General features: G+C 41.2%; 1 protein-coding gene across 1 annotated transcript; it reads left to right on the top strand.

Moving 5' to 3' along the window:
* The first annotated feature begins 10,531 nt into the window (after positions 1–10,531).
* arl4ab (ADP-ribosylation factor-like 4ab) lies at positions 10,532–14,177 on the top strand. Its single transcript, XM_034205113.1, has 2 exons — positions 10,532–10,703; positions 11,890–14,177. The coding sequence occupies exon 2, from the start codon at positions 11,961–11,963 to the stop codon at positions 12,564–12,566; it is 606 nt and encodes a 201-aa protein (XP_034061004.1). The 5' UTR covers positions 10,532–10,703; positions 11,890–11,960; the 3' UTR covers positions 12,567–14,177.
* Positions 14,178–14,916: the final 739 nt, after the last annotated feature.

The raw sequence follows: 14,916 nt of genomic DNA, 5'->3' as shown, positions 1-14,916 counted from the left end.
TTTCCTTCCCGTTGCCCCTGAAGGCTTGGACCTTTTCATAATGCTAATTGTTTGCCTCTTGCTGTTGCATCGTTGCAATCTCTGACACTTTCAGCTGGAGCTGCCTTGTCACTTTGGCTGTGAGTCGCGGCCCGTGGGTGCCAGATAAGCGACCATCCCCCCCTTTCATCACTTACAGTTACAGCGCCCATCGTACAGGGCAAATGCTAAATGTTGCCGCCGGCCCGGGGTGCAAAGGGTGTTTACTTTATTCAATTATTAATGTAAACGTATTACATCAAGGGCATAAAATTAGGCAGAATAAAACTTTTTTATTGTTTTAGCCCCTCCAGATCTGGCGCCCTAGGCGACCGCCTAGTTCGCCAGTGGGAAGGGCCGGCCCTGCTGGGACAGCTCGCTCCCTCTCTGCAGCGGTGTGAGCCGCGGGCTGTGTGAACGCCGCTCCGCAGTTTAATGCAGGGCCGTAGCTGCGTTTTTAACGGGCCTAAAATGATATTTAAAATGATTCACTTTTAACTAATGTAATGCTTGTTTTGTTGCTTGAGAAGCTTGTGGAAATAGTGTAGGTTTGTTTTAGTACAGTTTTAGGGAAACACAAGTTAGGGGGGCAGCTGGGGGGGCAAGGCTCTACAGTGGGGGGGCAAGGGGGGGGGCAGCTGCCCCCCCCCCCTTGCCCCCCCCGTAGATCCGCCCCTGACTGGAAGTGAGTGAGCTACATGGCAACAGGTTCATCCCTCTCCCAGAAATCTACACCCAGAAAATCATGCCTGTCACCACCAGACATAACATTCCCAATCAAAAGGATCTATCAAAGTGGCCATACCTCAGTCAAATCAAAGTCCCTACATTGATGCAGAAATTGGCATGTTGATTGGTACCTTTGGGTGCCAAAGTTATGGAACCACTAGAAATGATTACTAGCCAAGGAGAAGGCCCATACGGATGCAGGACTTTATGGGATGGGTGGTCAATGGCCCATTGAGAGGAGGAATCGCAAAGGACAGCAATACCGTCTCCGTGAACAGAATTTCTTTGGTCAATTTACAGGAGTTACTGATCACACAATACAACAGACTTCAGTGAAAAGGCCTATCAGGACACAAAGGAAATGTCAGCAGAGGACAAAGCAATTCATGCAAATAGCAAAAGACTCATCAAACATTGTGGATGGACACTACAGTCTAAGATTACCTTTCAGGAGGAATGATGTTTCAATGCCAGATAATCGCCACGTTGCTGAGCAACGCCTCTCCAGCCTGCAAAGAAAGCTTCGTAGGAATGCATCATTTCATGATGAATTGATAAAGGTTATGCTGAAGAAGTGCCACAGGGGCGGCTGAAGCAAAAGGGTAACTTTTGCCATTGTTGCTTGATAACAACTTTCGTAAATGATTTGACTTCTGCTCTACTGATATGTAGCCTACTATTAAATCGATCTGATTTGCTTTCAATCCATTTTTTGCCAGTTTTTCCCACATGTGCTGGAATCCACACAAATTGAACAACAATTCCCACATGTACTAACCTATACATGATGTGCAACATTTCATGCAGAATATCCTGACGACAGAATGACGATACGTTATTCATACTCTCCAAAGCTGCGCTGGAGTCAGAGCAAATGAAACTTCTGTAGTCCTATTCAGCCACTTGTTAACAACCATCGTTTTTCAGACACATAAACTCTTCAAAAATCACCAGTGAGGTCACTGCTGATGTATTTAATGTTGTAGAACAAAACGTGATCCGTCTCTTAGATTTGTGTCAACCACAGACCTTATTTCGAGTTATTTTCCAAAATCCTATGGTCAGTTATTGTTACAAACCAAACTTAATAACACTTAAATGCTGCGAAAGTACTCCAATAATAAATTCAACTTTATAAAACATTAACAGGGGTGCACAACCAGTAAACAGACACTGGCCTGTAAAAAGTGTGCTCACTTTTATTTTTGAAGGAACCGGAAGCAGTGCTCCTTATCATTGCTAACTTTAGCAGTACGCAGTCTGATTGAAGGGCTGTGTTGTAAATTCATAACCATAAACATCTGACTAAAGAACCTTCTGTGTTTGTTTTGAGGATGTCGATTATCAAAACTTTTTCAAGAGTAGACGAGCTATGACAACAGTCAGTAAGTGTATCTATTGGAAAGATAGAAACCCCCCCACCCCTCCAGTATCAATGTGGCTTAACGAGTAGAAGTAGTACTGTGTCCCATATGAAACTATTCAATTAAATTACCAATTAAATTCACAAGGTTTTTGGTTTGCAATTAGATTTCATGGAGACCTTAATATATTTACAATATTTATTCACTATTGTTATTTTTTGTCTTTTGTAACTGTAACTCCAAGCTTTGCATTATTTCATCCAGTAGCCTACAGTAGTTAAACCTTCACCAGAAAACAGTTGAAAATGGCTTTTATGATGTTCAGAGGGATTCGGCGGCTCAGGGTCTCAGCCTCTCGTGCGCACGAGAAAGTTACCGGTGCGCCAAGTAGGAAGAGGAGCGCACAGGAGACAACCGTTTCATTGCAAACTGTTATGTTTATGTGGGGAAATGGCAGTGCATACATTATTTGTAGGGATGTAACGACACCAAAAACTCACGGTACGATAATATCGCGATAACAAGTCCATGGTACGGATTTATCGCGATAATGAATAATAAAGAAAAAAAAAAGTTTTTTACTCGGAAAATGTTTCTTTATTACATAATAAATCTGATTTGTAGAGCATTTTAGTAGGATAGCAGTATTTTAAAGTGTCAAAAACAAAGTGACAGTAACAGACTGGAACAAGAAAACCAGTGTTTTTGTACCTATAGTACTACCAAACAAAGTAGGCATTTTCTTTGTGCCACTGCATCTCACAAATAAATGAGGACATTTAATAATCAGACCCTGCAATAAAATAAATCAAGTTTCACTTTAGTTTTTCAAGTAACTCAACTCAAACTCACTAGTCACTCACTCAGCATCATCAGACAGGTTTTTAGGAATATGAGAATGTCCACATTTCCAGGTATTTATAAGCTGGGATGTTTGGGCATTTACAATATCCCCTGCTCTGGAAAAAACTCTCTCGCTTGGTACTGATGTTGCTGGGACAGCAGTGGTCGCGTTAACCGAATATTTTATTTATCAATGACGGAAAAATCTGAAAGCAGTCTGTCATTTTGACAGATTAGAACAAACTCGGACACGCGCCAACGTTTCCCCGCAGCGAGGCTCTGGTGTTATGCCGTGTTATGCATGCCCTCCAAAAGGAAATTATATAGTTTCCACAAATCATGTGAAACCCAGATTTGGCACAAAAAAGGGGGAATACACGTTTCGCAATTATGCCACATCAAGGTGGAACGCTCTTCCCACAACTGTAAAGGAAAGTAAAACTATACTTACCTTCAAAACCTCTCTTAAAGAGCACCTTCGGGGGAGAGCATTGCAAAACTGGCCCCGGTAATGGTACAAATCTCAACCTGTCGTACAATGGACAGCTTCCCCCCCCATCTATGTATATACTCGCATTTTAGACTCTGTTACTAACTGTATATCTGTAGACTTGGTATGTCTTAAATGTCCGGTTAGGATGTATTAGAACAAAATCTAAAATGAAAATTGTAAACAAGCAATCTGTATGTAAAAAACCACCTGTATGTAAATTGTAAATAAGCCATCTGTATGTCAAATATGTCTTATATGTCTTAAATGATATGATGAATTGGAAATGGGGGACCCTGATGTAAACAAGACGAAAGTCTTTCTCTGGTCTGCATCCCCTTAACAATTGTATGTTTTGAGCTGTACTGTACCCAATATACAAGCTGTTAATAAACTTTTCAATCAATCAATCAATCCAAACCGTACAGATCAATACATGTCTGGGAGGTTTTGCTTTACGCTGTGTGCGCTCCCGCGAGGCCTTTTATTGTGGCCAGCCTAAGGCACACCTGTGCAATAATCATGCTGTCTAATCAGCATCTTGATATGCCACACCTGTGAGGTGGGATGGATTATCTCGGCAAAGGAGAAGTGCTCACTATCACAGATGTTTTCAGATTTGTGAACAATATTTGAGAGAAATGGTTATTTTGTGTATATGTTACGATGTGCAGGAAGCAGGACCCAAATGCAGATTTAAGTGACAAAATAATTCCTTTATTTCAAGGATACAATACTTAGAGACAGAACAGAACACTCACCGCAGTTTACTCACAACACAAGACAACCCGACAAAGAGAGACAGAAAACCCAGAACTTAAATACACCCAGGACTAATCACATAAACACGAGACAGGTGAGGAGGGAGGAGAAAACACAGAGGCACCAGGTGAACACAATCGGGTAATCAGGGAGGGAAACAGACAGAAAGCAAACAGGCAGGAAACGGGGGTGAACACTTTACAAAATAAAACAGGAAACCCAAAGATAGAAAAAGACAAGAAAAACACCAACACAGACAGATCCTAACAGTATATAGAAAATGTTTTAGATCTTTGAGTTCATCTCATGAAAAATGGGAGCAAAAACAAAAGTGTTGCATTTATATTTTTGTTCAGTGTATGTTGTACTTTGGATTCCTAAAGCTTTTAGTCTACCATCCCATCATCCAAAGTTAGTTTTCACTATAAGTACAAAATATTTTTTGGACGGACACTATAATTTACAGTTTTTTACCATGTTCAATCTGAATTTTCTTTAAAATAAAAAATATCTATATTTATTCTGACTTTTCTACATCCAACTCACTCATTACTTTGAGAAAAAAGATTATTAATGTAACCCTTTTAGAAGGGAAGATATGGTCATTTGTTCTGGGAATGTCATTTTCGAGCCTGAAACCTGAAAAACAGGCTCGGGGTTTAACAGGTTAAGAACTTGTGGTAAAACATATTTGTATCACTCGTCAAATATAGCAGGAATAATGAAGAGCAGCTGATTTGAAAAAAAAAAACGCGAGAGACGGCTGAGTGACCACAGTGCATAACGGCTGTATAGTTTAAATCTCCTAACAATGTTGTCCATTTTAGACAGAGGCTTATTATATTTACAGCCCTTAATAACATCAATTTTCTGGGCTCAATCTGTCTTGGCCGTTTTCGTTGTGATCGCTAAATTCCCCTTGTTTATAATAATCACCGGTCCTTTAGGCTTGTTTGAGACGCGTTGCTGCTCGCCTCGAAAGTAGACGAGAATAGCCGATCGCAGCCGGGGGAGGTCTCAAAAAGCTCGCCTGAAGTCGGACAGCTCGGAGTCTGCTTCGTCTTCTTCTTCTTCTTCTTCTTCGCCTTCTTCTTCTCTCGGTTATTTGGCGGATTGCAAACAACTTTAAGGTGCATACCGCCACCTCCGGAGTCGGCTTGACTCGGTTTGCATGTATAAAGAATGCACACATGTGTTTAACAAGCAGCAAACTGTGGGGTAGAGCCGGGAAGCCAATACGGAAGTGCCACACACTGCAGTTCATATATTGGCCGATAGGCGATGGCTGCAGAAAGGAGCAATTTCCATAGACCCCCATGTTAAAATGCCCAACTTTACAGCAGAAAAAAACATGTTTCTACCCCTGGCTCCATACATTTTTATTATCGATATAGTTAGATTCCACCTTCATGATTATGGATCTGTGAGTGAATTGTTTTCTAACGCGACCCTTTTATTTATATTAGGTCTTAAAGTGTGTGCATAAATTAGGGCGTGGTCACATTGAGTGACGGCTCTGTCAAGTGCCTGCCGCTGTTAGCTTCTTGTCTCTCTGCTACCTGCTCCGTGAAGCTAGCTACAGGGACTCTGCCTGCTCAGCTCATCCAGGAAACACAACCAGTGTTGCCAACTTGGCGGTTTTCTCGTTAAATTTGGCGGCTTTCCAAACCCTCCGGCTACTTATTTGTGTCAAAAGCGACTAACGACTAATCTAACGATTTATAATGGTGTTATTAGCGACTTTTCTGGTGTTTGGAGACTCACGTATTGTTCTGCAGTTAACGAGCCGCGGGTAGTGCCGTGAGCCACGCCTCCCTCCCATAGTACTCACAGGCGCTCAGACTGACAGTTGCCTGGCCGCAGCAGAGCTGCTCTGCAGTCAGAGCAGAGAGGAGACAACCATACTCCCCCGCGTCGAGACTGCAAATGAATTGCACATGCGCCAACTGCCGAGCCGTCCTGGTTTTGAGCGGGATTTAAATGTAAAATGTAAATGTTTCTTCACTCACTTTCACACTATAATAAATAACTGCCTTTGCTTTGCTTTGACTCACACAGCCTCAGTCACTCAATCACCTCGTCCACTGTGTGTGTGCCTCTCTGTGACAAGCTAAACATCTCTGTGACAAGCTAAACATCATGCTTTCCTGGAGAAGTCCAGAATGTGATCCTTGAAGGCTTGGGAACGTTTTTTGTACTCCCCTCTACCATGCTCTCTCCTACAGCCGCCATTACATGATATGCAAATTAGGCGATGACGTCATTTAGCGACTTCTGGCGACTTTCCGGACAGCTAATAGCTACTTTCCTTACTATGGAGTTGGCAACACTGAACACAACTTGTAGCCGGCCGTGGTTGTTTGTTCTTCATGCTTATATATCGGACTATTGTGACTCGCTCTGCGGTTAAAACAGACGGTGCATGAATGCGGTAAGTGAAATTCGAGTGCTTTATTTATGTGTTAATGATTTTAATCAGCTACGTAATGAATGGTAAGGCTTGGGTTAGCATGTAAGCTAGTGGTAGCTACATCGGTGCTAACGATTGTAATCGTAGCCTCCAAGTTAAAATCATAGACTGTATATATAAAGGTTAAAACGAAATAGACAAGTGTTAAGTGGGATAATACTGTTGAACAAACGGCTTCTGTTTGAGGTTGATAAAATAAGGTTACATCCTTGTAACTTAGAGATATTTTATTATGTAGGTAGGAACTGTATGCATCTAAGGTTAATTTAAATTGGCTATGCTCAAGTATGTAGACAAGCTAATGTCGAAGTAGTGTATGTGAAATCAACCTCACAATAAGATGTGTGTATATTACAATTATTAATGTCATATTTCAAGATGATTACTTAGATATTACAATATGGTTGGTTGAGCTGGAGTTCATTATCGAGCTTACACGTTAACGTCACAGTCATCTGAAGAACGAACCCAAACCTTGAAGTTTTTATTAATTGTATTACCAAATGGGTATCAAATAAACAGTAAGCATTGGTAACACAACTTCCAAAGTTACAGTAAAATAAAAAGGCCCCTGACTCGGACAATACACAATCCAACATGTTCAACAGAAGAGAATCAGTTATATTGTTTGTACACATGGTACTTTACATATATATATATATATCTGTTTGTTTAAGGTGTCCAGGTGATGCAGACAGGCTGGACCAGAGAGTGAGAGACAGAACTGGACTCCTCACAGCAGTGAACTTCAGCACAGGTACAAAGACTCTTTTGTTCATACTGTACAAAGAATCAAGAAAGATATTGGTTTAAATGAATGAAGTATTGACTTGAATACACTGATATACATTCCATTAAACAATACTAAATACTAGATCACCTACACATCAGTTAAGTTGAGGGTTTTTTCCATGCAAAAAGTTACATTTAGATGTTAACAAGCAATATGACTGTCAGCTTTCTAATTTAATGTATTGAAGGCAAAGATATTTAACACATAGTGAGAACTGCTACTATTTATCTCTCAATATTGTCTGTAAAAAACGTGGTAAAAGTTATTCTTTCAGTGAGACAACAGAGCAAGCTTCTACAGTTGCACTACGTTTTGATAACAGTTAAATATTATTTTGATAATAACATATATTTCAATGTTGATGAACTTCATACTGTTCATTCATAATCTGATTGTCTTTGTAGCTCATTGTTGAAATAAAAAAAAACATTACAATTACAAAATAATTATATCTACAGCCCCTAAACACACAAACACACCGCTTTCATAAATAACACACTTGTTCTGCAATAATATGTTTTATGTTTCCTGTCATTTTTGTTAGGAAAGGACATGCCTGAAAGACACAACATCTTCTCCTTCTCTGAGGGTCAAGAAGAACATCCAAGAGGAACATTAAAAGCTGATGTTATGAGATTGTAAGACCAGTACAGAACATTCACTAAGAAACTACTTTTATTGTAAAAACAGTCAGCTGATCGAATGCAGCTATTTCCACATCTACACTCCATCAGCTGATTATTTCTATTTGCCTCACTTTATGAGCTTCACGTACCTTGTTTTGCAACGTCACAAATAAATGGGGCCAATCTTCAGTCAGATGTGAATGTGTAATCTAACATTTTCAGTAAGAATAATGGACAAAAGGAGTGCAAATACAAATACAATTTATTGAAATGTGAACCAAAAGTTAATCGAATGTTTTAAATAAAAAGCACATATGGACAGAAGGTGTAAACCTATTAAATGTATTAAACACATTTAGTCAAATAAAGTGACCGACTAGGCCTGTGCAGTTGGTATCAGCTTTGCCCAGCATGGGCTCCTCCATCAGGCCTGGTCCTCCTCGCAGAGGAAAGACCCTCAGTCCTCTCCAAACCAACAGACAGAACGTCCATCACACGGAGGTTTCTCCCTGAAGTCTCTGCAGCTCTCTGGACACCATGCTGTCTCAATCCGTCCACACTGAATATGAGAAGGGGAAAATGAAAATAATAAATGCTTTAGACAATAAGAAACATAAAGTTGACTGTTGAGTTGCTCAGTTTTTTTAGATTGTCAATACTATTATAACTAATAGTTAAGAGGCACATTCAAATAAAGATTGGTCTTTAAATACATTTTGTCTTTTGAATTGTTTGTCTATAGTCAAGGATCTATAACTGGTACTTAGTTTTAATGATACAGTCTGGTTATTATGCTGTTTGGAGGAGGCCTCACAGATAAGAGCACTAACTAGCTTCCATCACATGTACCTTAGCTTGACTTAAATGTATTAAACGTATAGTTAAGTGATATCAAAATATAAATAACTAATGTCATGCAAACATATTAATATTTGCTTGATTCCAGTGTTGAATTTAGCACAATTGCATACAAACGTTAAGGGGTTTTAAGATTCTGAAGTATTATGTTAAAACTCAATAACTTAGATTATTATTTATAGTTTTGCTGAATAGTTTCATGTCCGCTTACCTTAGAAATGTAAAATGCGACGCCAGCGTGCAGATGGGGAGCATGTTAGCTTAGCTTGGTAGCTTCAGCTAGCTCTGGAACTTCCAACTCGGTGGCAGCAGGTCCCGCCTCGGCTCCGCCTCTTTGCCCTTATTTGGAGCAGGCTGGAGAAGGCGGGAGTTGAACTCAGACGTCACTGTCGAGCCGTTAGTGGCCGACTCCGCCTACTAAGGGCTTCACGGCAACTCTGCAGAATCCTATGGGTGACGTCACGGACCCTACGTCCATTTATATATACAGTCTATCTATGGTGTTTAATCGTTAATGTCAGATATGTACTAAGTAAATACATTTGTTCCTGCTCAAGATTAGATTCAACTTTATTGTTATTGTACATATTACAGGTACTGAGACAACGAAATGCAGTTTAGCTTCTAACCAGGTGCAACAAGCAGTAAAGTGAAAAGTAATGTACACAATCTACAGAATAAAATATAGAATGAATTGAATGATGAATAAACAGTGAGGGGTATGAATACACTAGATATCAGCCTGTGAGCAGTATGAACAGTGTGTATGAATATGCTAAGATATATAAAGTATGAAAACGGTAAGCAGTGCAAGTATTGTATAAAATATATGGATATTAATTTCATGATGATAAACATTGTGGAACAATGATGAAAAATGGGAATGGATGTGGCGACGTAAAACTGACACAAAACAACAACACACTTTTGCCGAGCCAATTGGAGAGTTTCATCACCAGCACGTGGTAAAAACCACCAATGAGCGCTCAGCTCGAGATACCAGCGAGTCGTTTCCCATCAATTATTTCGCTTCCGCAGCCCGTGGAGAGAAACTGCGCCGCCTCGCCGCGCCTCGCTCTCAAGGCTGCGGGCGTCTTTGTCCCGCGAGATTTCAACGTCTCATGTAGGCCCTCCAGAGCAAGTCGGACAAAATGACTAACCATCATGCAACGCACTAGCAAGACGTTGATCGCAACTGCGCAGGTCTGCGCAGGTCTCGCTTGTCTCAAACAAGCCTACTGTTAAACACCTGAACTTTTGAAACAACATCCACAAACATTAATCTGGCGGCAATTTAGAAATGATGTATCTAATATTAAATCACTTGCTACTCTTATTGCACTATTCTACTATTTCACTTTTTTTTTACTATTTTTCTATTTGTATTTACTTGTTCTGTTTGTTCTGTTTTATTGTGTTGCGCTGTTGGAGGAGCCTGTGACCTAAGATGTTCATCGACATAACTACACAGCTATGTACGCATGACAAATAAAAGCCTTGAACCTATCGATCGATCTATCTAATATCTATCTCTCTCTTAGGAGGGGCTTTATTTTGAAAATCCCTAGCGGAAGTGGAACTGTTTACTGTGTGTAGCTTGGCGCCTCTGAGTGTAGACTAGAGGGAGTTCCACTTCCACAGCTCAGTATCTCAGAGGGTCTGAGGATATTAAGAGCTCTTCTGGGAGTTCAGATGCTATGGACATACAACATCTAATGGAGTAACGATACCGTTAATATTGGATGAAATGGTAAGTTTGTTATAGCTATAATACGAATTATGCTTTTCATTGTAGTACACACCGTGATAACTGCTGTCAAAATAACGTCAGCTTGAATTAATTTCCCCATATGAACCAAATATTACATTACATTGCATGTAGCTGACTATGCCAGTCCTCTGTGTTGTCATGTTACGTTTACTTGCGTTTCATTAACGTTGATAATATATAACATGTATAGGCCTGATATTCAGACACACTGGGCCTAATAAAACCAATTTAACTTTTATGATATGTAACACTTGTTGGCATCAGACTCAGAGCCTCAAGTCCAGCCTGGTCGGGATTAGCTTAGAACAGACCTAACGGAAGGCCAGGCTCCGTTTAAAAATATGATAAATGAACGCAATGTTGTCTACCTCCACCCTTAAGGCTGTCGTATTCAATAAGTAAATGTGTTTTCTGAATCCTTAGTAACTGCTTTTCAATTCGGTTCATATCTATTAAACCGAGAAGCATTGTATATTAAGGAAATCTCCCATTTTCTGTGACTATTCAACAGTTTCAGTCTCCCTTTGCTAATGTGCAGGGTGGGAGCGGCAGCTGTAAAGCTATTATTAAAGTCGCTATTTTATTATAGTTTAATGCAATAACACGTAGCCTATGCCGAATTTATCAGCACATCTTAGTGAGTTGATGCTTCTGTTGATTTGTTTTTAGACGTGTGAGTGATTGCTGATGCTAATTGACGGATTTTCAAAAATTCGCCATTAAGCATTGGAGAGAAGTCAGTAGGCTATATGTTGCCGGGCAACACCATTGTCTTATATCTCCATGTCAGTGTGCTCAGTTGTTTGAAAAGCCCTCATCTGATCTGCCCTTATCTCTGAACCCTGGATAAATGGTCAAATGCAGGATTTCGGTCAAATTCAAAAGACTTATTTCTGTTGGTTACTCATTCACACACTGAATATAAATTAGCGTATGAAATCCTTTTTGGATGCCATGGCGTTACATGTGCAAATGTACTGCTACCCACCCTGCTGTGTTTCTTCTCATTCAGGTCTCCCTGCCAGTGTAATGTAAGGGTCTGTACAGGAAGAGGGGGATATATTCACTTGTTAGTGTGTTGTCTTTCCTAAAGCAATGGAGTTCTGACTGTTCTGTGTGCTTTGACTCATTATGCATGCTGTGTCCCCCCCCCTCTCCCCCCCAGGCTCCTGCTGCAGTCCCAGTGGAATAAAAGCAGCCTGGTGAATATTTGGTGAGTTCTCCTGCTCCATCAAGATGGGGAACGGATCATCCGATCACCACTCCTTCTTCCCCTGCCTGCCTCCCTTCCAGGCTCTCCACATTGTCATTCTGGGGCTGGACTGTGCAGGCAAGACCACTGTACTGTACCGCCTGCGTTTCAACGAGTTTGTGAACACTGTCCCAACAAAGGGCTTTAACACAGAGAAGATCAAAGTGCCGCTCGGAGAAAGCCGACGGAAGGCATCCTTCCACTTCTGGGATGTAGGCGGTCAGGAGAAGCTGCGTCCTCTGTGGCGCTCGTACACCCGCTGTGCTGACGGCATCGTGTTCGTGGTGGACTCGGTGGACGCTGAGCGCATCGAGGAGGCCAAGACGGAGCTGCACAAGATCACACGGCTGGCGGAGAACCAGGGAGTGCCGGTTCTGGTGGTGGCTAACAAACAAGACCTGAGGAACTCGCTCAGCCTGGCTGAGATGGAGAGCTCGTTGGCTCTAAGAGAACTCAGCACCTCAACACCCTGGCACCTACAACCTGCCTGTGCTATCATTGGTGAGGGACTGCAGGAAGGTCTGGAGAAGCTGCACGCCATGATCATGAAACGGAGAAAGGTGCTGCGGCAACAGAAAAAGAAGAGATGATCAGCTTCAGATTGTGGGAACTTTCAAATGTGAGCTTGGAATGAAGCTATATAAGAACCACTGTGAGGCACGTCACTTGCCACCCTCTGATTGGTGAGTTTGACTGTTTGTACAGGTCAGCCAGGGTTTAGCTCCCACAGAGGACAGTGGGGTTGATTTTGCCTCGTGGACTTTGGATGCCAACAATCCTGTTATCAATCATGGGAGTCCAGTGTTCTGCTGTCCAGCAGCAAACAATGACGTTTACACTGAAATCTTTAAAGTAGACAATGAGCTCTGCATGTTAGCTGGATGTGATCTGAGTTCAAATGTGTTGCTACCAAAGCTGTTGGAGCCGATGGATCAACGATGCATATGTCAGTCTCGGGACAGTACTTTATATCCGTGTTGCACAATGAGGTGTTGGCCAATATGTTTACATGAAGATGCACAATGATCCCCAAACAATGTTCAAGTTGGATGTGAATGGAGGAAACTATTCGTCAGTGGTTTGGTAGTGGACCTACCTTCCTGTGAGCACAGCCACACTGTTAGCACAACATGTTCATCCATCTGAAATCATCGGTCATGGTTTATGTTTAGAACTAATAGGGAATTCAATAGTGGGAATATTTGGAATGTCTCTACTGAACTGTGTTTGAGGACAGAATGGCTGATTGGCAATACCTATAAATCCACCTGGCCGAATTGGCTATTGAAATGATATTTGCTTATTGCAGATATATCAGTGGCAGTATATTTGTTGAGCTCCTAAGTAACAAGCATTGTCAGTATAGAAATACCAAAGATATGATTTAGGTAATGTATAGTAAACATGACATGTATGTATATGTCTGAAAGGACTTTAAAAAGTATCCGAATCTGAGTTAGCTGGAGCATACTAGCTTGCTAACTTGAAGTAAAGGGATGTTAGCTTGCTCTTAGGGCTGGGTATGATTTGAAAAGATACGATTACAGTGCCAATAATACAATAACTTTCTGATTAAAAAAACCAACAATGCTCTTTGTCTTTCACTGCCTCTGATAGTGAGCTAAAATTCCTTGAGCTGCATTCACTAAAACTGCTCTGCCCCATAGCCATAAAAACAACTTTACTAGCTGTTTTTTAACCGCAAGTGAGCAAATAGCAAATTGCGCACCAGGTGGCGGCAGCTTGAGTTCGCTTTATTGGCTTTATTTCAGTTATCTAGCTGGAGAAAAAGCTTAAAGGTATTCAGTTTGCTGCCAAAATAAAGAAAACAGACTTGCTGTTCTAACAGTTTCGGGACGGACTGACGTAATGCACCATTCACTGCGATCACAGCTTCTCGTTGGCTTCTCAGCTTAATCACAGAGCCTAGCACCAACACTGATGATTTGACCCACAGTTCAAGAGCCAGTTGCATCAGCTGACTCTTCAACACCAGCATGGTTCATGACATGTGTGATGCACTTTAATGCTCCTTTGACTTTGAAAAGCACAGACTTCATAGGACCCTGACACTGACATGTTGCTTCAAAGATGTGTTTCACGTATGTATATTATGTTGCTGTATATCAAATGTAAACCACACAACTTACATGTCCTGTACCACCTTGTTCACTTGGAATAAAACAACAAAAGGACAGTAATGAAGGTGGTGTTTGTTTTGTATCAATGTAACTGCTGACCAGCTGAGAACAGGTCTCCTCTCTGCTTTCTAACTGACACACTGGTTACAGAAAAGGTGATGAATAGAGCCCCTTCCAGCCAGGTGAGGCGGAACATACTGGCCTGTTCTTCTACACTGGTACCAGTTCAACCTTTCTGTAACAAAGACGCAGACTCATTGCTCCCACTAAAGTAGGGCTGAGTGTAAGAAGGAGGCAAAGTTGACGTTCAGTGTTGCCGGGAGCATAAAAGGATTTATCCACCATGTTCAAAAAAGCTCCAGGAGCTCCAACAAGCCGTGTAGGACTGAGAGTGAATACACAGACTATACAGAGATGCTGTTTAAGAAACTAATGTGAATTTGGAACATTGAACAATGTCAATCTATTCTAGTAGACCTCAACTATGGAATTATGATCAGTAGAAATGGCCATGGCCTTTAATGTTTTAAGGAGGTGACGCTAATCAGCCAATCAAATCGGTGCAGTCAGTGAGTCAGCACGATAGATTCACATGAACCATTATGGCCTCACACTCACTGATTCGCACTCTGCCTGCAGCCAAAGGACAGACTGGTGTATGCTGTAAACGTGTCGGAGATGAAATATGTGAGAGACTCTCCAGCATGCTCAACAACCCCAGAGGAATTTGGAACAGGGAGTTGTTGATGTCTAGTTTTAATAAGCGCACAGCTGTGCATAAACACAAACCATATCCAGA

This window comes from Gymnodraco acuticeps, unplaced genomic scaffold (assembly GCF_902827175.1).
Source record: "Gymnodraco acuticeps unplaced genomic scaffold, fGymAcu1.1, whole genome shotgun sequence".
Lineage (NCBI taxonomy): Eukaryota > Metazoa > Chordata > Actinopteri > Perciformes > Bathydraconidae > Gymnodraco > Gymnodraco acuticeps.
The sequence above is the reverse complement of the archived record's forward strand: the minus strand, read 5'-3'. Positions and strand labels throughout refer to the sequence as shown.